We start from the raw sequence: 14,459 nt of genomic DNA, 5'->3' as shown, positions 1-14,459 counted from the left end.
TACCAACACGTATCACCCTAAAGTTGTACGTATCACCCTAAAGTTGTACTTGCTTATGTAATTTGTCTAGTGATCAATGCATATTCTTTTATTTTTTCAGTCCGTGTTGCTTGTAAGTAGGAAATGAAGAGTGAATGACGTTCTTAGCTTTGTCTACAATTGCTTTTTAAAGTAGAGATTTAATTGCTATTTTTCGAAGGCTGAAAAAAAGTTGTCTTTACAAAGCATGTGAAAGTGTCCCTGAAGAAAAATGAGAAAAAGTTACAGTTTTGTTGAAAATAGTCTCTTGTGTATTTATTCAGTGAGATGATTTGTTAAGTAAATTCAATGTATCTGATATTTTCAGATACTCTGTTAAACTTCTTTCGGCTTTCTGCTTGTGATTTCACTATAGCACAGTTTGTAGATGTGTGTTCATAGATCTCTTCATATGTATTCTAATGTCTTTTGAAATGTAAAAACTGTATGTTTCTGTATACGATCCATAAGGCAATCAAATCCACCAGAAGCATTTCTTTTTCATCTTTTTTGTTTTCCTTCTTGATTCCTTTTTCTCGGGAATTGGAGGATCAGGTGGTAACTTTTGAGGAGAAGCTGTAGCTGAACTTTGTTCCACGTGATCCAGCCTTTTCAAAATCTGATGAAATCTTCCTTCTTGTTGTCTGAAGTCATATTCTACACTATGGAAAAAATGAAGAGATTAAGCTAATAAATGAGAAATTCCTTCTTTAGAAACATGTGGAAAAGATGCTTGCTTTGTTAGAACATTATTCAATATCAAAGACTGATTAAAATGCAAGACAGTGTAGCTTGCTGCCTTGAAAAGTTCATCTATTAACCATCTCTGAAGGAATCCTCTTCATTTATGTGAGGTAAGAACTGCAGCGTTGGGCCCAAACGCAATGGGACAAGATTAAGGGGAAAAACAATGCACACGATCTGTAATGTTAGATAATGTTTTCCTTCATTTGCATAGCAGTTCATACGTACTTACCTTTCACTATTTTTTCCTTTTTTACATTAAACTATTAAAAATCATGCTTGTGTATGTGCTGCCTGCCAATATATGTGACAGTTTCTCAGAAGAGTTTAAAATGTAATGAAGAAGAAATGGCCTATACAGTTTGTTTTCATTATGCTCTGTAGTTTATATTTAGCCCACCTATTGCATAAGATGTGGAAGTGGCTATTGCATTTTTTTTTTTTGACTTTGAATTGTTACCTCCTGTAACAATTCCTAATGGTTCCTTTTTTAATGGACAATATGCTCTTGCTGTTATGAGTGGGCATCATTTTGTTTCAGATTACTCTGTTCCAATGTGCTGCTTTACAGTTGAAGATGATGTGTTGAGGATGATGTTAAGTATAACCTCTGTGAACTTGACCATAAGTATCTTAACCATAAAATAAAATTCTTCGTAGTTTGTGCTTTTTGTTAAGATAAGCATTTCTCTGCAATGACAATTTCTTCTTGCCCCCATTCCTTGTTAATTACTAGCTGATGCAGTGTCTTGAAAATACAAGCCAAGCTTGGAACCAAACAAACAGGTACAACATTTGTACTAAAAATATACAGATAGTTCAGACTTCTTACCAATATGTTGGTGGTTGAATTTGTTTTCCTTCGTCTTCTCCACATGCTTGCTGGCCACTCTCAGCCATTACTCCTGTTCCTTAAACCTGCTTTGAGCCTGTTATTGAGGACCCATGTAGGTAAAGGGATTTAACAAATGGTTGTCTTTTTTCACTCTGTCGATTTAAGGGTTCTGAACCCTTAAATTTTTGTTACAGTTATTTTTAAATATCTCTATTATGTGATGTTTTGAATTATCTATGAAAAGAATGCTTACTCTGAGAAGGTATCAGAAATGAGCTTTTACCTTCACCCAAGATACTGATGACCAGAAATCTAGTGAGAATTAGAAGTAGCTGTCTAAGTAGTCAAGGATGAGATGAAGAGTGATTAAATCTGTTTCACGTGCTATGGAAAAAAACGAATGAAAAATGGGTTATGCTTGGACATTTAAGTCATGTAGAAGGTTGAATGGTTAATGTCATGCTCATCTTTGTAAAATTTAAGCTGGCAGGGGATTTAGATATCCTGGGAAATAGCTACGGCAACTTGCAGTCTGGGGAGTGTTACTTTCTATGTAAATAAAAGTGGCAGTTACTTTTTTTGGTGTAATAACTTGTCATATTAATGCAAGGCAGTGTTCTAGCCAATTGCATTGAAAAAGAAATCTTAATTTTTTACCATCAGGAATGATTTTCATACTAATGAAGTTCAGCATTCTATACTGCTGTACAGAATAGGAAGAAATTTTGAAATGCCTCAAGTTCCATATTTGTGACACTGAAAATCAGCTGGTAATTAACAACTTCATAAAAATGCTGCTCTTTAAGGTTATGTCTGTACTGAGTGACCAGTATTAATCTTTATTCCAACCACCTTTTCTGGGTGGGATAATGGGAGTTGTCAGCTGAATTTGCAGGAGGATGGGAGAGGGGAAAGGAGACTTTCTTTTTTTTTCTTCTTCCCTAAAACTCTTTGGAAGAAAATAAAGCATCATCATTAGGTATGTTTGCGTAAGAGATGTTGCAGTCAGGTCCTGTTCCTGGTTTGGGCTATGAGAAAGAAATCTGTAAAACTAGTATGTTTCTGTTAACACTATATTAATTACGTTCTGTGTGTGTATTTATAGATACATAAAAATGCGTGAACGTTGTGTTGAATAATATGTTGAAATTAACTAGAAGCTTATTTCCCTTTATAACTAATGTGATTGAGGTTTTTAACTGAAGTAAAGTGACTCAGCTGGCAAAAAGAAAGATACAGAATTCTAATGCAGAGAAGAGTTGGAGAGAGAGCTATAGTCAGGGAGTAACATATAATAAATATATAATAATTATATAAGAAATTAAAGGGGAAGAAGGAGGCAAGTGATGTAGAAAGGCAAATTTGATCTGTCTCTTCTATTTTATCTGTATAGTGTTAAAAGTGCCACTTGATACTCTTCAGAAGTCATAAATCAGGAGCGCTGGAGAAGGGCATGTTCTGTTTCTAACGTACCTACTGCAAGGATAATATATGTCCATGTTCCACATTTCTAATTTAATGTTGGAGAGATCTTCTCCAGAGGCAGGAGATCGGTTCAGTCTCCGTTTAATACTTGTCCTTTGTATTCTGAGATAACTGTTTGCTTGTGGTTGCTACTTCCATTTATTGTAATACAAACTGTCTGATAGGATCTAGATTGAAAGTCCCAAGTCATTTCACATAAACTGCTTGAATAGTTGTTAATAAAGCTAAACGTACAGCTGTTATATATCTGATCTGAATTTTGTGTGACTATGAGAATGAAAGGCTCTCTACTGCTTTACCAGTCAGTTTAATCAACACCTGGATTGACACGAGGTTAGCAAATTGATTGGTTCAAGGACTACTTAAAAAGTACATAATAAAAGATGATTCACTGACAGTAGTACAACACACTGCTGCATTTGGATCCCTGATGACTTAGGTTCTTTAAGAGCAAGGGAAAGGAGAACAAGATGCAACACTTGACTCTATAATTAATGACAACAGTAAAGCCACGTTAGTAGAAAAAATACGTGTATCTTTTAGAAAAACTGATGAGCACAATTACTTTTTTCAGAACATTGTCTAATGAGCCTGTAATGAACTTCAAATATTAGTTGCTCTGAGTGCTTTATTGTAACTGTCTCTCGTGCTTACATGTATATAAGAATGAATATTAATGTTTTTTCTTGCTGTCTTCTACTTCGTCTGATAAGATTAGAAACTGTTCACAGCAGGAATTGCGTTCTATTGTATGCACTCTGCTCATCATTGTGGTGCCTCCAGGCACCATTGTAATTAAAAACAAGCAAGAAAATCAAAAGGCTCACCAATCTTTTGCCTTTTTGTCTGTTCATTACTTCAGACACTTATAACTGTTGCTCAGAATTTATTTCCTGGATTGGAACTGCATAAGCTAAAGGGTAGGCTAAGCTGCGGAATTTACTCCTCTGAAGAGAAAAGGCATCCTATGATAAAAAGTAGTTTGTATAAAAAATCTAGAGAGTGGTCTCTTTTGCTGTAGAGTCCAATAAAAATGCTCAACTTTTATGGACTTAGGGATCTCAGAGGTTGTTTTTTGTGAGGGGTGACAACGTGCCCAAATAAGGAAATCTATACTGTCCTGAATCTTTGTCTTTGTACAGACTTGCTCTTTGTTTTTGGATAAGTAATGTAACCTCTGGAGTTTCTGCTGGGCTGTAGAGAAGACTAATGAGTTCATCTGATAGACACGTTACAGTGTTTAATTAGTTACGTGTAAAATACTTTGAGAAGAATAAATACAATATTCATTAGCAGGAGTTAAGGATATCAGTACTCAATTGAGTTCTGTGTGGAAAAATAAGTTGCAGTGTTGTGTCCAACCCTGGCTTTGCCTAATAAGCATGTCAAACTCTTTAAGTTTGGCTCATCTAGAAAATATGGTCTGAAGAACACTTTTAGGACTATATTTTATTGCTAATATCCATAAAAAAATTAGAAGGAAAAACGTTTAAAGCTTGCAAAGCTTAAGATCTGCCATATTCTTTGAAGTATAGAAAATCCTTTCAAGATGAAAGTCATTTGTCCTTTCTTTTTGTATATTAATCTAAAGAGTCATTCTATACTGCCAGCAATGCCATGCCACAAGCATATTTATAGTCTAGGTCATAAATAAAGGGCTGGTTTTATGTAGAGAACCTGTTCCATATCAAAAACTTCTGGAACATACTAGTGTCTTTGAAATTACAAAACCTGCCTGAGAATGTTTCAAATCAAGTTCTGCCGTTATGCACTGTAGTTGCTAACTTCTCCACTTGATCTTTGCAGTTTCTCATTGGCAAGTTCATCATTTTCTACAAAGTACTTCAGTTCCCAAAGGAAGAGAATGCAAAGAAATATAAAGTTTCATTTGGCCATAAATGTGACAACTTGGAAAAGGAATGCCTTCGTGGTGTGTTTATTTTTTAAAATTACATTCTAGTAATTTTGCTTTTTAATGTATGTTAGTTGTGTATATTTATTATGAACAGTAGTGCAGACTTTTTGCATCTGTACGTTGTTTTTGTGCGTTGTCTTGAGCTATGAGACTGTTTGGAGCATGGCAAAGATATTAATAGATAGAATTGTATTTTTTCTTAAACTTGAAAAGGTTGCAGTGCATCAGAAATGCAGTATGTATAGATGTAAATGTTTTTTATTGTGAGGGAGGAAGAAGCCAGGAAAATAAGTTGGTGATTTCAATAAGCCAGTGCTCTCATTAGTTCTTCAGCTGTAAAGTCCTTTAAAGTTCCCTTCCCAAAACCAGGAGTGCAAAAAGGGTTAAAATAGCAGCAATATTGTAATTTTCCAATAACTTTGGTTTGAAACATATTCCTGACTCTTTAAATGAGACTTAAGGTATCGTATGTAAATTTTGACTATGCGCTCGTCTTATTTTCATGTCATTCTCTTAAGCCTGCAGTGTATGGCCTTACCAGAAAGGAGGTAAAATGGTGAATTGTGAGCTACAGCTCTGTTTATGCTGCATTTGTGCAATATATTTCTTAATATTCTGAAGTTAGAATTTAAGTTATATACTGGAGAAACTTGAAGTTCGTTGGCGTTTCTTAGTTTGCATGGTGGTGCTATTAGTTACAGTTAAAATGGAAGTCAGCTGGGTATGCAGGGAGTTTGGCAAATCAGCCACCTATTCCAAATGTCCTTCTTAGTCTCCGTTTTTCTTTAGCTTTCCTGGTAGTTTGGCTTAAATAGGACTCTTTATGTAGCTTCCATTTTACAGATAGGAATGCAAAACTGTAGTCATCTTAATGTCATGCAGCTCTCAGAAGCTGGCCAGACATTTGAACTGGGAGTCGCAGTGTATTAGACATGAGACCATGTTGCAGCTCTGTATGTGTAAAACTGATTCTCCTTTTGCAGGCTTGGTTGCAGGTGTAAGAATAGGAGGAGAAAGCTAATAGGAAGATTAGCACAAAAATTCAAGAAATTCAAAAATTCTGTAACCATTTCTGCCTCTGAGAAATAAAGCATCCTCACTCCCAAAGTATTCCTCAATCTTGATTTTGGAAACGTAAGAGAACATTTTGACTGGTTAAGTAATACCATATTTGTCCTTCAATTTCTCCTGTTTTCAAAATCTCTAAGCTGTTAGAATTTGCAAAACTAGGCAAGATCATTTTTCAAGATACCTTTTGAATCAAACCTTTCTTTCTTTCTTTTTTTTTTTTTTTATTTTTCTCCAGATGCATCACTCACTAAGCGTGGTTAATATCTGTTGTGCCGTATGTGAGGATGAAGACATATATTTTAGAGATGCATAAGATAAAGTATCTGAAAATATCTTGCTCTGAATCAGCCTGTTATAGGAAATAAGATTGATCTGTTTACTGAAGAACGCTTTCAGTTATCTTTTTCACTTAGTATTTAATTTTGGGTGTGAATGCAGTGAGCTTTGAGCCAGAGGGCAATTCGGCTGCTGAAGTTTGGTCTTGCCTTGTTTGTCCCTGAGGATACCAAGATATGATAAGGAAATTATAACATTCTTAATTGAATTAGGATTGAAGTGAAGCAGTTAATTATTTAGGTTATTTCTTTATTAGCATATGAAATCATGAGGATTATAATTTAATTAATTAGTAGGATGACTAAAAGAAGGGCAAGGGAGAGGAAGCCTGCAGGGTCAGTAAAAGAAACATGCAAAAGAGTCTGCAAGCTGAAAAATTTCACTTTGTGGCTTTCTGTTTTGCTTTCTTCAGTGTCGAAGAAAATAACGAAAAAGAAAACAAAATAAAAACACAAACTTACAGGCTAATGTCAGAAAGAATTTTTGAAGAAGAAAACAAAGCCAGAGATGAGGGTTTTTTAAATATTTACCTATTCACATGCAAGTTGTAGCTGATAACAGATAATGTCTAATGATTTGTTTTCAGAAGAAGGACAGTCTTCACTGAAGACGAAATAAGCTTTGTGTTCTGCTTCATGTTCTATTATTAGAAGAACCTGCTGGAGCGATGGGTATGCTAGCAGTATCATTTTGCTTATCTGCCTTGGCTTAGCTGTTCCCCAAAGCTCACTGTAGTATTTTTTTTTTCTTTTTTAGGGCACATGATTCTTGCATGCAAAAGAATTTATTTTTTCACATTTTATAGCCACTTGCTAATACATGAATATGTAACTATGCTGTCAGAGACTTTTGACACTAAGAAATCTCCTGCTATTTCAATATGAAGTTCACCATAACTGCCGTGTGATTGACTGCTTTAGGAAGCTCGAGGTGGTTCTCTTTTGTTTCCCTTTGGCTTATTAGACCTATTTATAATGGTATCATAGAATTGTAACTGTAATTTGGGATGTAAAAGGAACAATCAGCTCAGTTGCTTTTACATAATGTGATTTTAGTGTTTCGTGACTTATAAAAATAATTTTTCTTATTCAAAGTAGTGTACTTTTGAATAATCATGAGAACAATATGAATAAAATTTAGCTTTATTTAAGCTTTTAAGAGAGGATAAACAATCACACCTAAGTGTATCCCTGAAAATGCTGTCAATTTTATCTTGGATGTGAATGGAACATTTAGGGATGGCCTGGTTTTGTGAATCATAGGAAGACTAAAAATGGACAATATCGTTTTCAATTTTATGGAGAATAGTTATGTTTGGTTCTAAGTAAGTACAAATGACAGTGATGTACTTACTGTAGGAAAAAAAAAATCTTCAATTCTTACTGTGGGAAAGTGGGGAAAAAACAGTGAACATCCAAAATAAAAAACCTGCTTTTGGGGAAGGTGGGGCGCTACAAAATTTTACGTTACTGGGTGGTTAGTCGTTGAACAAAAAATAAATTTGGCAGTTAGACAAAGAACAAGCATATTCACAGTAGTATGGTGTGGAGCATAAACAGGAGCCACAGGCAGTGTAGAAGGGATATGAGGAAAGAAATGGGATTACTGCGGGCCTAGGGATTTTAATAGTGTATCAAGGAGTGCAGCATGAAATACTGTCTCGAAAGAAACAATAGTAGGTTAGGCTTCTGTTCTGGGAAACTAGCCTCCAAATACCTATGTGAAGAGCATGGCGTAACTTATGGGCTCTAACTGAAGATGCATTTCCTGCCTCGTGGTTGAGGCAGCAGTGACTGGATAAGGGGGTTCAGAATTGGTGCAGGCTCTGGCAGCCGCCTGCGGAGCGGGCGGGCTAGCCGTGCTGCGTGACGGAGGCTGTGTGGCCAGCGTCTGGGCAGTGCTTGGGAAGCTGCAGAACGTCTCCGGCTGCCTGTATAGATGCAATGTCTGGAACATGCGCAGCTTAAACAACTCGTTATGACAGAGTTAAACTCTTACGAACCAACTAACAAAAACTGCAGTTTCCCTCTCAAAATGATAACAAACATTTGCAGAAGTGAGAAGCGTGGGATTTTTTAGCAGTTCTGCTTAGGAACATGAACTGTAGCTATAGGTTACTGGCATTTGGAGAATTGATTCTTTATTTTTCCAAGATTGGAATTTATTGTAGAGATATCAGATTAAAAGATATAATATACAAAGGGAATTTAATCATCATAAGCCACTTAGACTTGCAATGCGTGCCAGTAAGAATAACACACAAGTTTCTTCTTGGAATTTGCATAAGTGCAGCACCCCTTTCAGATAACACCAGCATTAACTGCTCTGTGTGTTTTAGTAAAAAGAGCATAACTCAGATTTTTCTTTTGGTCATTTTAAAAAAAACTTGATTTATAGTAACAGAACTTTAAATAGTTTTAAGCAAAACAGTGTACATTTCTGAGGGGTATACAGACAATACCAAGTAGTGTGAGGGAGTGAAGTACCTGTAAATGATGCATGCAGTGTTCTGACAGGTGCTGCAGTTGTTGAGATCTTGACCAGTGTGGTAGAAGTTGCGCCTGCAATAAACAACAGTTCATGTAATTTGTGTTTTCATAGGTGCTTTGACATATTTCTTTTTTGTATGTGTGCATGTGTGCGCACCACCTTGCTGAAAATTCAAATGCTAATTTTTATTATTAGAAGATAGCTTTAAAACAATTAAAATCCAAGTTGGTTTGTATTTTGTCTTGGTTTTTGTACCTCTTGCTTTTGAAGATGCTATTTTTTTGTGTTTTACACGAGCACTTGTTGCAAAAGCACTTAGTTACAATACTGTTGATAAGCACACCTGGAAATATTTGAATAGCCAATGCTTTCTGTGAATCAAGGTGGTCTTACTCTTATATTTTCCATTCTTTCACCTTTTTTTATTTACTTCATTATAAACAAGCCAGATTTTTACTGCTAATAATTTAGAAAGTTAGACTCCTTAATTAAAAAAAAAACCAAAGCTACTTTGAGTTTTTATACCTCTGAAGGCACCATCACAGCAATTTTGATATAGATGTAAAGTAGAAAAACTGATTTACCTCTACTGGCTATGAAATTTGCCCTAATGAATAATCTAGTAAGACAGGACATGAGGTGTCATTTCTGAAAATACCATAGCTTGGGATTCACAATACTCTAAGACTGTTTTAAAAATGAGAGTTAAATCATTTTTATGATGCGAAGATCTGAATTAGAAACACTGAGGTCAGTAGCTCTTTATATTTGAAGTAAGCATTATGTTTATATTAAGCCAGTTTTACAGGAATTAGAAGAATTCAGTTGGGACCAAAATAGTTTTCTGATTGTTTTTGGAATAAGAGAGGTCTTTCTTCATATTGTTATGCTACCTTCAGAATCACTTATAATGTTCAGTTTTACTGTTGCAGTTTGTAGATGATTCTAGCAAACTGGATTGAAGCTTGTAATTGGAGTCTTAGTGTGAAACCCTGTCCTTGATATAATTTACGGAACGAAATTTTCTTCTGGTGTTTTAGAAATATTTTTGCAGTTCTACTGTGGATATGTGTGGATGGATTTCTCTTGACAGGCCATTGTAAAGTTAGCGCTAGAAAATTGTATGGCTTTTGGGATAGAGAAGAATGAATTAGAGGAACTGTCATAAAGGATAGTTGGAGCTCAATTATATGGAAAAATGTTACATGGGAGAAGAACTTAGACTGGCACACTGGAAATAAACAGAAATATCCTTCTGCTGACAAGTGGATATGTGTTACTGGATAATGTTTCCAGATTAAAAAGGTAAACTGTACAGAGTAAATATACATTAAATTGATCAGTATAACTTCATTTTTAAGTATGTGAAAATTTGTATTTGGAGTGTGGATTGGAGAAAGGGGATAATTCCAGTCCCCAGATAAAATGCTTTGTGAATGAAAGAATCCTTCGTAAGAAAATCAGAATAGATAGATTATTCTTCAGAAATTATAGGAGAATAGCGGAGTTTAAAATGGCAGCTTATTCAATTTTATCTGAACACGTTTTTGCATGGCTGTGCAAACTTTTTCAGTCCTCATGGGGATGTGTGCAAAGACTTGGGGCTTGAGTCACATGAGCAAGTCAGTATTGTGTTCCCTGCTTTTCTTTAGTGCCAGTGACCCTGCCCAGCGCAACCTTCTCTTTGTGATGCTTGTAGAGCAACTGGAAGTGTGGAAGCTTGTATCAGATTGGGTCGGGTTTATCCATTAAGTATAATTGGGAAATACTGTTGACAAACGTTATTTGATATTAAAATGAAGGATGCAGTTTTACTCACATGCTAACTGCACATAGATGATTAATTCTGGATGCCTAGGTTAGTTGTGCTAAGTATGGAAGTACATGTGTGATAATAGACTTCCCCTTGTTTTATCTTTAAAAAAAATGGAATCCTTGGTTCTCATAATTGTTTGAGAAGATTTGTTTGCCATTTTTTTCAAAGGTAAGTTATTTGAGAGAAGCATTATCGTAAAACAGAACATGGATATTTAACATAGGCACATATATTGTAAGTTGGAACCACTGCTAGTGGTTTGGAAAGCATTATTAGGATATTAAAATATGTATTTTGAACATAGAAGTGTACTAAATTCTGTTTTAACTTCCTTTGTCATACAAAGATGTGAGTTCTTTGGTGTTTAGACTAGCTGCATTTATAGTATTATTTATACGGCATAAATAAGTTAAATCTTGCAGCCCTAGGCTAGAGGTCACTATGAGAACATACTAAGAATAAATTTGGATTATGTACTCTTACACCAGCACAGTAGATGGTCATTCTAAAATCTCTGGCTGATACTCTTTAAATTCTTGTTAACAGTCATCACATACTCTATGTTCATGCTTTAATGCCTTTTAAGCCCCAAACTCCAGCCTCAGGGAAGTCTTAATAGCACATGGAACCTCTTGAAGTTGACTCACCATTGTGCCTTTTCCTTAAAGCATTTCCCTTAAGCAGCTGTGTTGTTTGTGGTGTCATGAAATGCAACCAGCAATGTGGTGCCCAAAAAAGTCTGCAGATGCATTACTTCGGCCACTTGCTTGCGAAGGCATAAATTATTTATTCAATAGAAGCGTGTTTTTGCTAATGCAAACCATTTCTGCAGTAAGACTACTTTGTCATTGAGTGCATATCTGAACTTGGTAGTAAGAGATGGTTAGCCTGCCATTGATTTCTATTATATTTCATTAGTATATTAGATTGTTGGGTTTTGTTGTTGCCAATGCGTAGAGATTTTAGCTGGATGCAGGCTGCCAGCTCTCATGTGTTGGTAACATTGTATTTGATACCATAAATCTAAATAAAAATGAGCTGTTAAACAGCTTCTCATGCTAGATTTAGTAAATGTGGTGTTAAAGCCAAACTATAAAGAGACTTCTCTACAAAGGCCCAAATATCAGAAACAGTGGATGAGATACAGCTCTTCAAACTCACCTTTAAATATTTCAAGGAAAGATTTTTCTTTCAATAGCAAAGGTTAAAAGAATGCTAGTATCTATTTCAGAGTTCTGATAAATTACCCAGTAAAATAGTTTCTAATATTAAAATGCACCATACCCTTCACTGAGGGCTCTGGCTCTTTCCAGGTCTTGAATTACATTCAAAAGGACTTTAATCTTCTCCTGGTTTGAGTGCAAGGATTCCTCTACAGACTGCAGCCTGCCTTGTAGGGCACATAGTTCTCCATGTGCCAAATGAATTTGATTCATTTCTATAATCTCTTTGTTGGTTTGTCGGTTTATTTCATTCCTTGGCAGGTAAGACTCTATGTGAAATCCTATACAGTTGTTACAGTCTGAAATATCTGGCTGGGTGTTTTTCTCGATCTCAGTGTGACGTGAAGGAATGGATTTTGATGCTTTACTGCTGGTCAATGACATTGTTGCATGATCATCATTTGTTAGTGTCACGCAGTTGGAATCTGTTTCATGCTCCCTGGTCTGCTGATAGTCTCTGAGGAAACAAGGAGATAAATGGTGATTTGGTGGAGGTGACAAAGGAGTAGTTTCCTTACTACTTGCGTCTTTGTTGGCTACAGGTAACTTAGCTACAGGTAACTCCCAGTCCGCATCACAGGAGTCAGAATGTGGTTTGCATTCAGTGCAGTAACTGGAATTTCTTAAGCAAGGATGCGACTTTTCAGGATTAGAAGACGGTGTGTTATTTTCACTGGATTGTTTTATGACAGTAGAGGAATGCAGTGAATTACTTAAATCCGTGGTCATGTCTAGTGCATCCACGGAAGCATTACTGTCCTGTGGAAAACTCAGATGTATGTATTCAGGCACCTGTACTGAAACAGTTGTCTTTTCTGGTACTGAGAAATTGTCAGAATCTGACTGGGTAGGTCCGTTGCATTGTGATTTTATTGTTGGTTTTTGATGTAACTGACTGTCCACCTCGCTTCTGCTAAATCTGTCTTCTAAATTATTAGTTATCCTTACGTAGGAGATGTCTGAAGGGATTATGTCTTGTTCAGAAATATTGCCATTTACTTGGATGGAATATACAGGTTCAGTTGTCATTTCTGTTAATGATTTGCTTACTGTCAGCTTTTTCTTTTTAAAAACTGGGAGGTGTTTCCTGAGGCTTGGAGACGTTTGTATGGCAATATTCTGAAGGCCTTTTTGAGCCCTTGGGAAGGATGGAGATTGATTTGGCAAAAGAATTGGGTGACTATTGATTTTTGTATTTGCAGCCAGGAATGCTGCACCTTGGGCAGGAGGAGTATCCATTTCTGTGACACCCATCGTACCATCGTCCTTGAATCTCACTTGCTGAGATTTGCTTCTGCGGTGATGTGACTGCCTCATGAAATCAGCTGAATCCAGGCTGTTCCTTTTCAGTAGTGCTGGGCGCATTTTCATGTTTTGCTGGGCCATTGAGTCACAGCTTAAAGTCTGCAAGTAATGAGTTTCTTTGCGACCCATTTCATTAGGTCATTTGAACAGCATCTTGCGATTATTCCTTAGGTATAAAGGAATACCTTAACTACTAATAAAAATGCAAAGCCTTTCATTCTTGTTTTTCTTGCATATAATTCTAGCTGATATGCTCGCTTTAGGAATACTCTTTCAATTTTTGTTTTTGATAAAATGATACTTTTTAGTGCATATTATTATTGATTAAACCAAGCATACTAAGGTAAAGAAATGAAATAACTGATTTAAGGAAAGTTTTCTTGTAGCTAGGGAATGCAGAAGTGTTTTTTTTTATGGTCTGAAGCTAACATGATTTCTGTATTACAAAATTGTCACAGATGGATAAGCTTACTGATGACTGATTTACAGATAAGTTTAAATCTATGGCTTTCCTAATAGCTGCTATTTGACAGCGCTCCATTAGTGTTACAGGCTTTTTATCATAGACTAATCACATACTACTTATTTGCATATTGTGTAAACAACAGGCATGATAATTTTGGGGGGCACTTTTATTTCTGGTGCATAGTTTTACTGATGGTACATATCCATTAATACTAAAATGAAATGCTTGCATTAGAGATGCTTTCTCTTCTTCAGCCATCTTTTTATCTTAGCAGCCACTTCTGATAAGGGAAAAATACAACATCCAGCAGGATTCAGTGAAAAATTTTTGATGTGTAGTTGTTGCATTAGTTTATGCACGTATAAAGCCAACAGTGTCTGAGGACTGTTTCATTCTGGCAAGTTCTGCAAGTACTTTGGTGTCAGAAGAGCCGTCCAAACCAAGTAACCAGAAAATGCAGAACAGCAAATAGTGTTTCCTGAAAGTGAAAAGACAACAGTTGTAAATTAATAAATTGCCGAATACTGTTGTTTTCTTCTGCTGTCTTTATCAACTTAATCTCCAATGTTTTTACTTCTTCAGCAGTTAGACACTTCTATATAAACTGAAAAATATCTTATAATTATGAACTATTTAAAGTTTTCCTCATATGAAGTATCTTAAAACAACCAAATATATATTATAAATATTCAGAGAGGTAGGTTTCTTTGTGATCTGTGCTTCAAAGTCATGCTATATGCAGGCTTGAACTTGAG

The 14,459-nt window shown here is 35.7% G+C and overlaps 2 protein-coding genes across 2 annotated transcripts in view; one reads left to right on the top strand and one right to left on the bottom strand.

The window, feature by feature from the left end:
• Positions 1-14,459, top strand: part of DOCK2 (dedicator of cytokinesis 2) — a 196,295-nt gene that overhangs the window by 82,786 nt on the left and 99,050 nt on the right. The gene's annotated exons all lie outside the window — the stretch shown is intronic.
• On the bottom strand, positions 494-13,380 carry INSYN2B (inhibitory synaptic factor family member 2B). Its single transcript, XM_062587567.1, has 3 exons — positions 11,995-13,380; positions 8,891-8,965; positions 494-680 (listed from the first exon to the last, which is right to left on the bottom strand). Exons 1-3 carry the CDS (start codon positions 13,365-13,367, stop codon positions 494-496), a joined length of 1,635 nt encoding a protein of 544 aa, XP_062443551.1. The 5' UTR covers positions 13,368-13,380.

Source organism: Rhea pennata, chromosome 14 (assembly GCF_028389875.1).
Source record: "Rhea pennata isolate bPtePen1 chromosome 14, bPtePen1.pri, whole genome shotgun sequence".
Taxonomy (NCBI): domain Eukaryota; kingdom Metazoa; phylum Chordata; class Aves; order Rheiformes; family Rheidae; genus Rhea; species Rhea pennata.
This window is presented reverse-complemented; position numbering and strand designations above follow the sequence as displayed.

What these genes read in the sequence shown, in the direction of transcription:
- INSYN2B (XM_062587567.1), bottom strand. Translation starts at nt 13,367, where the DNA reads ATGGGTCGCAAAGAAACTCATTACTTGCAGACTTTAAGCTGTGACTCA. An exon ending in GCCAGAGCCCTCAGTGAAGG is followed by an intron (nt 8,966 to 11,994) that starts GTATGGTGCATT and finishes TGTTTATTGCAG; the next exon opens with GCGCAACTTCTACCACACTG. An exon ending in ACTGCATGCATCATTTACAG is followed by an intron (nt 681 to 8,890) that starts GTACTTCACTCC and finishes TTTTTTCCATAG; the next exon opens with TGTAGAATATGACTTCAGAC.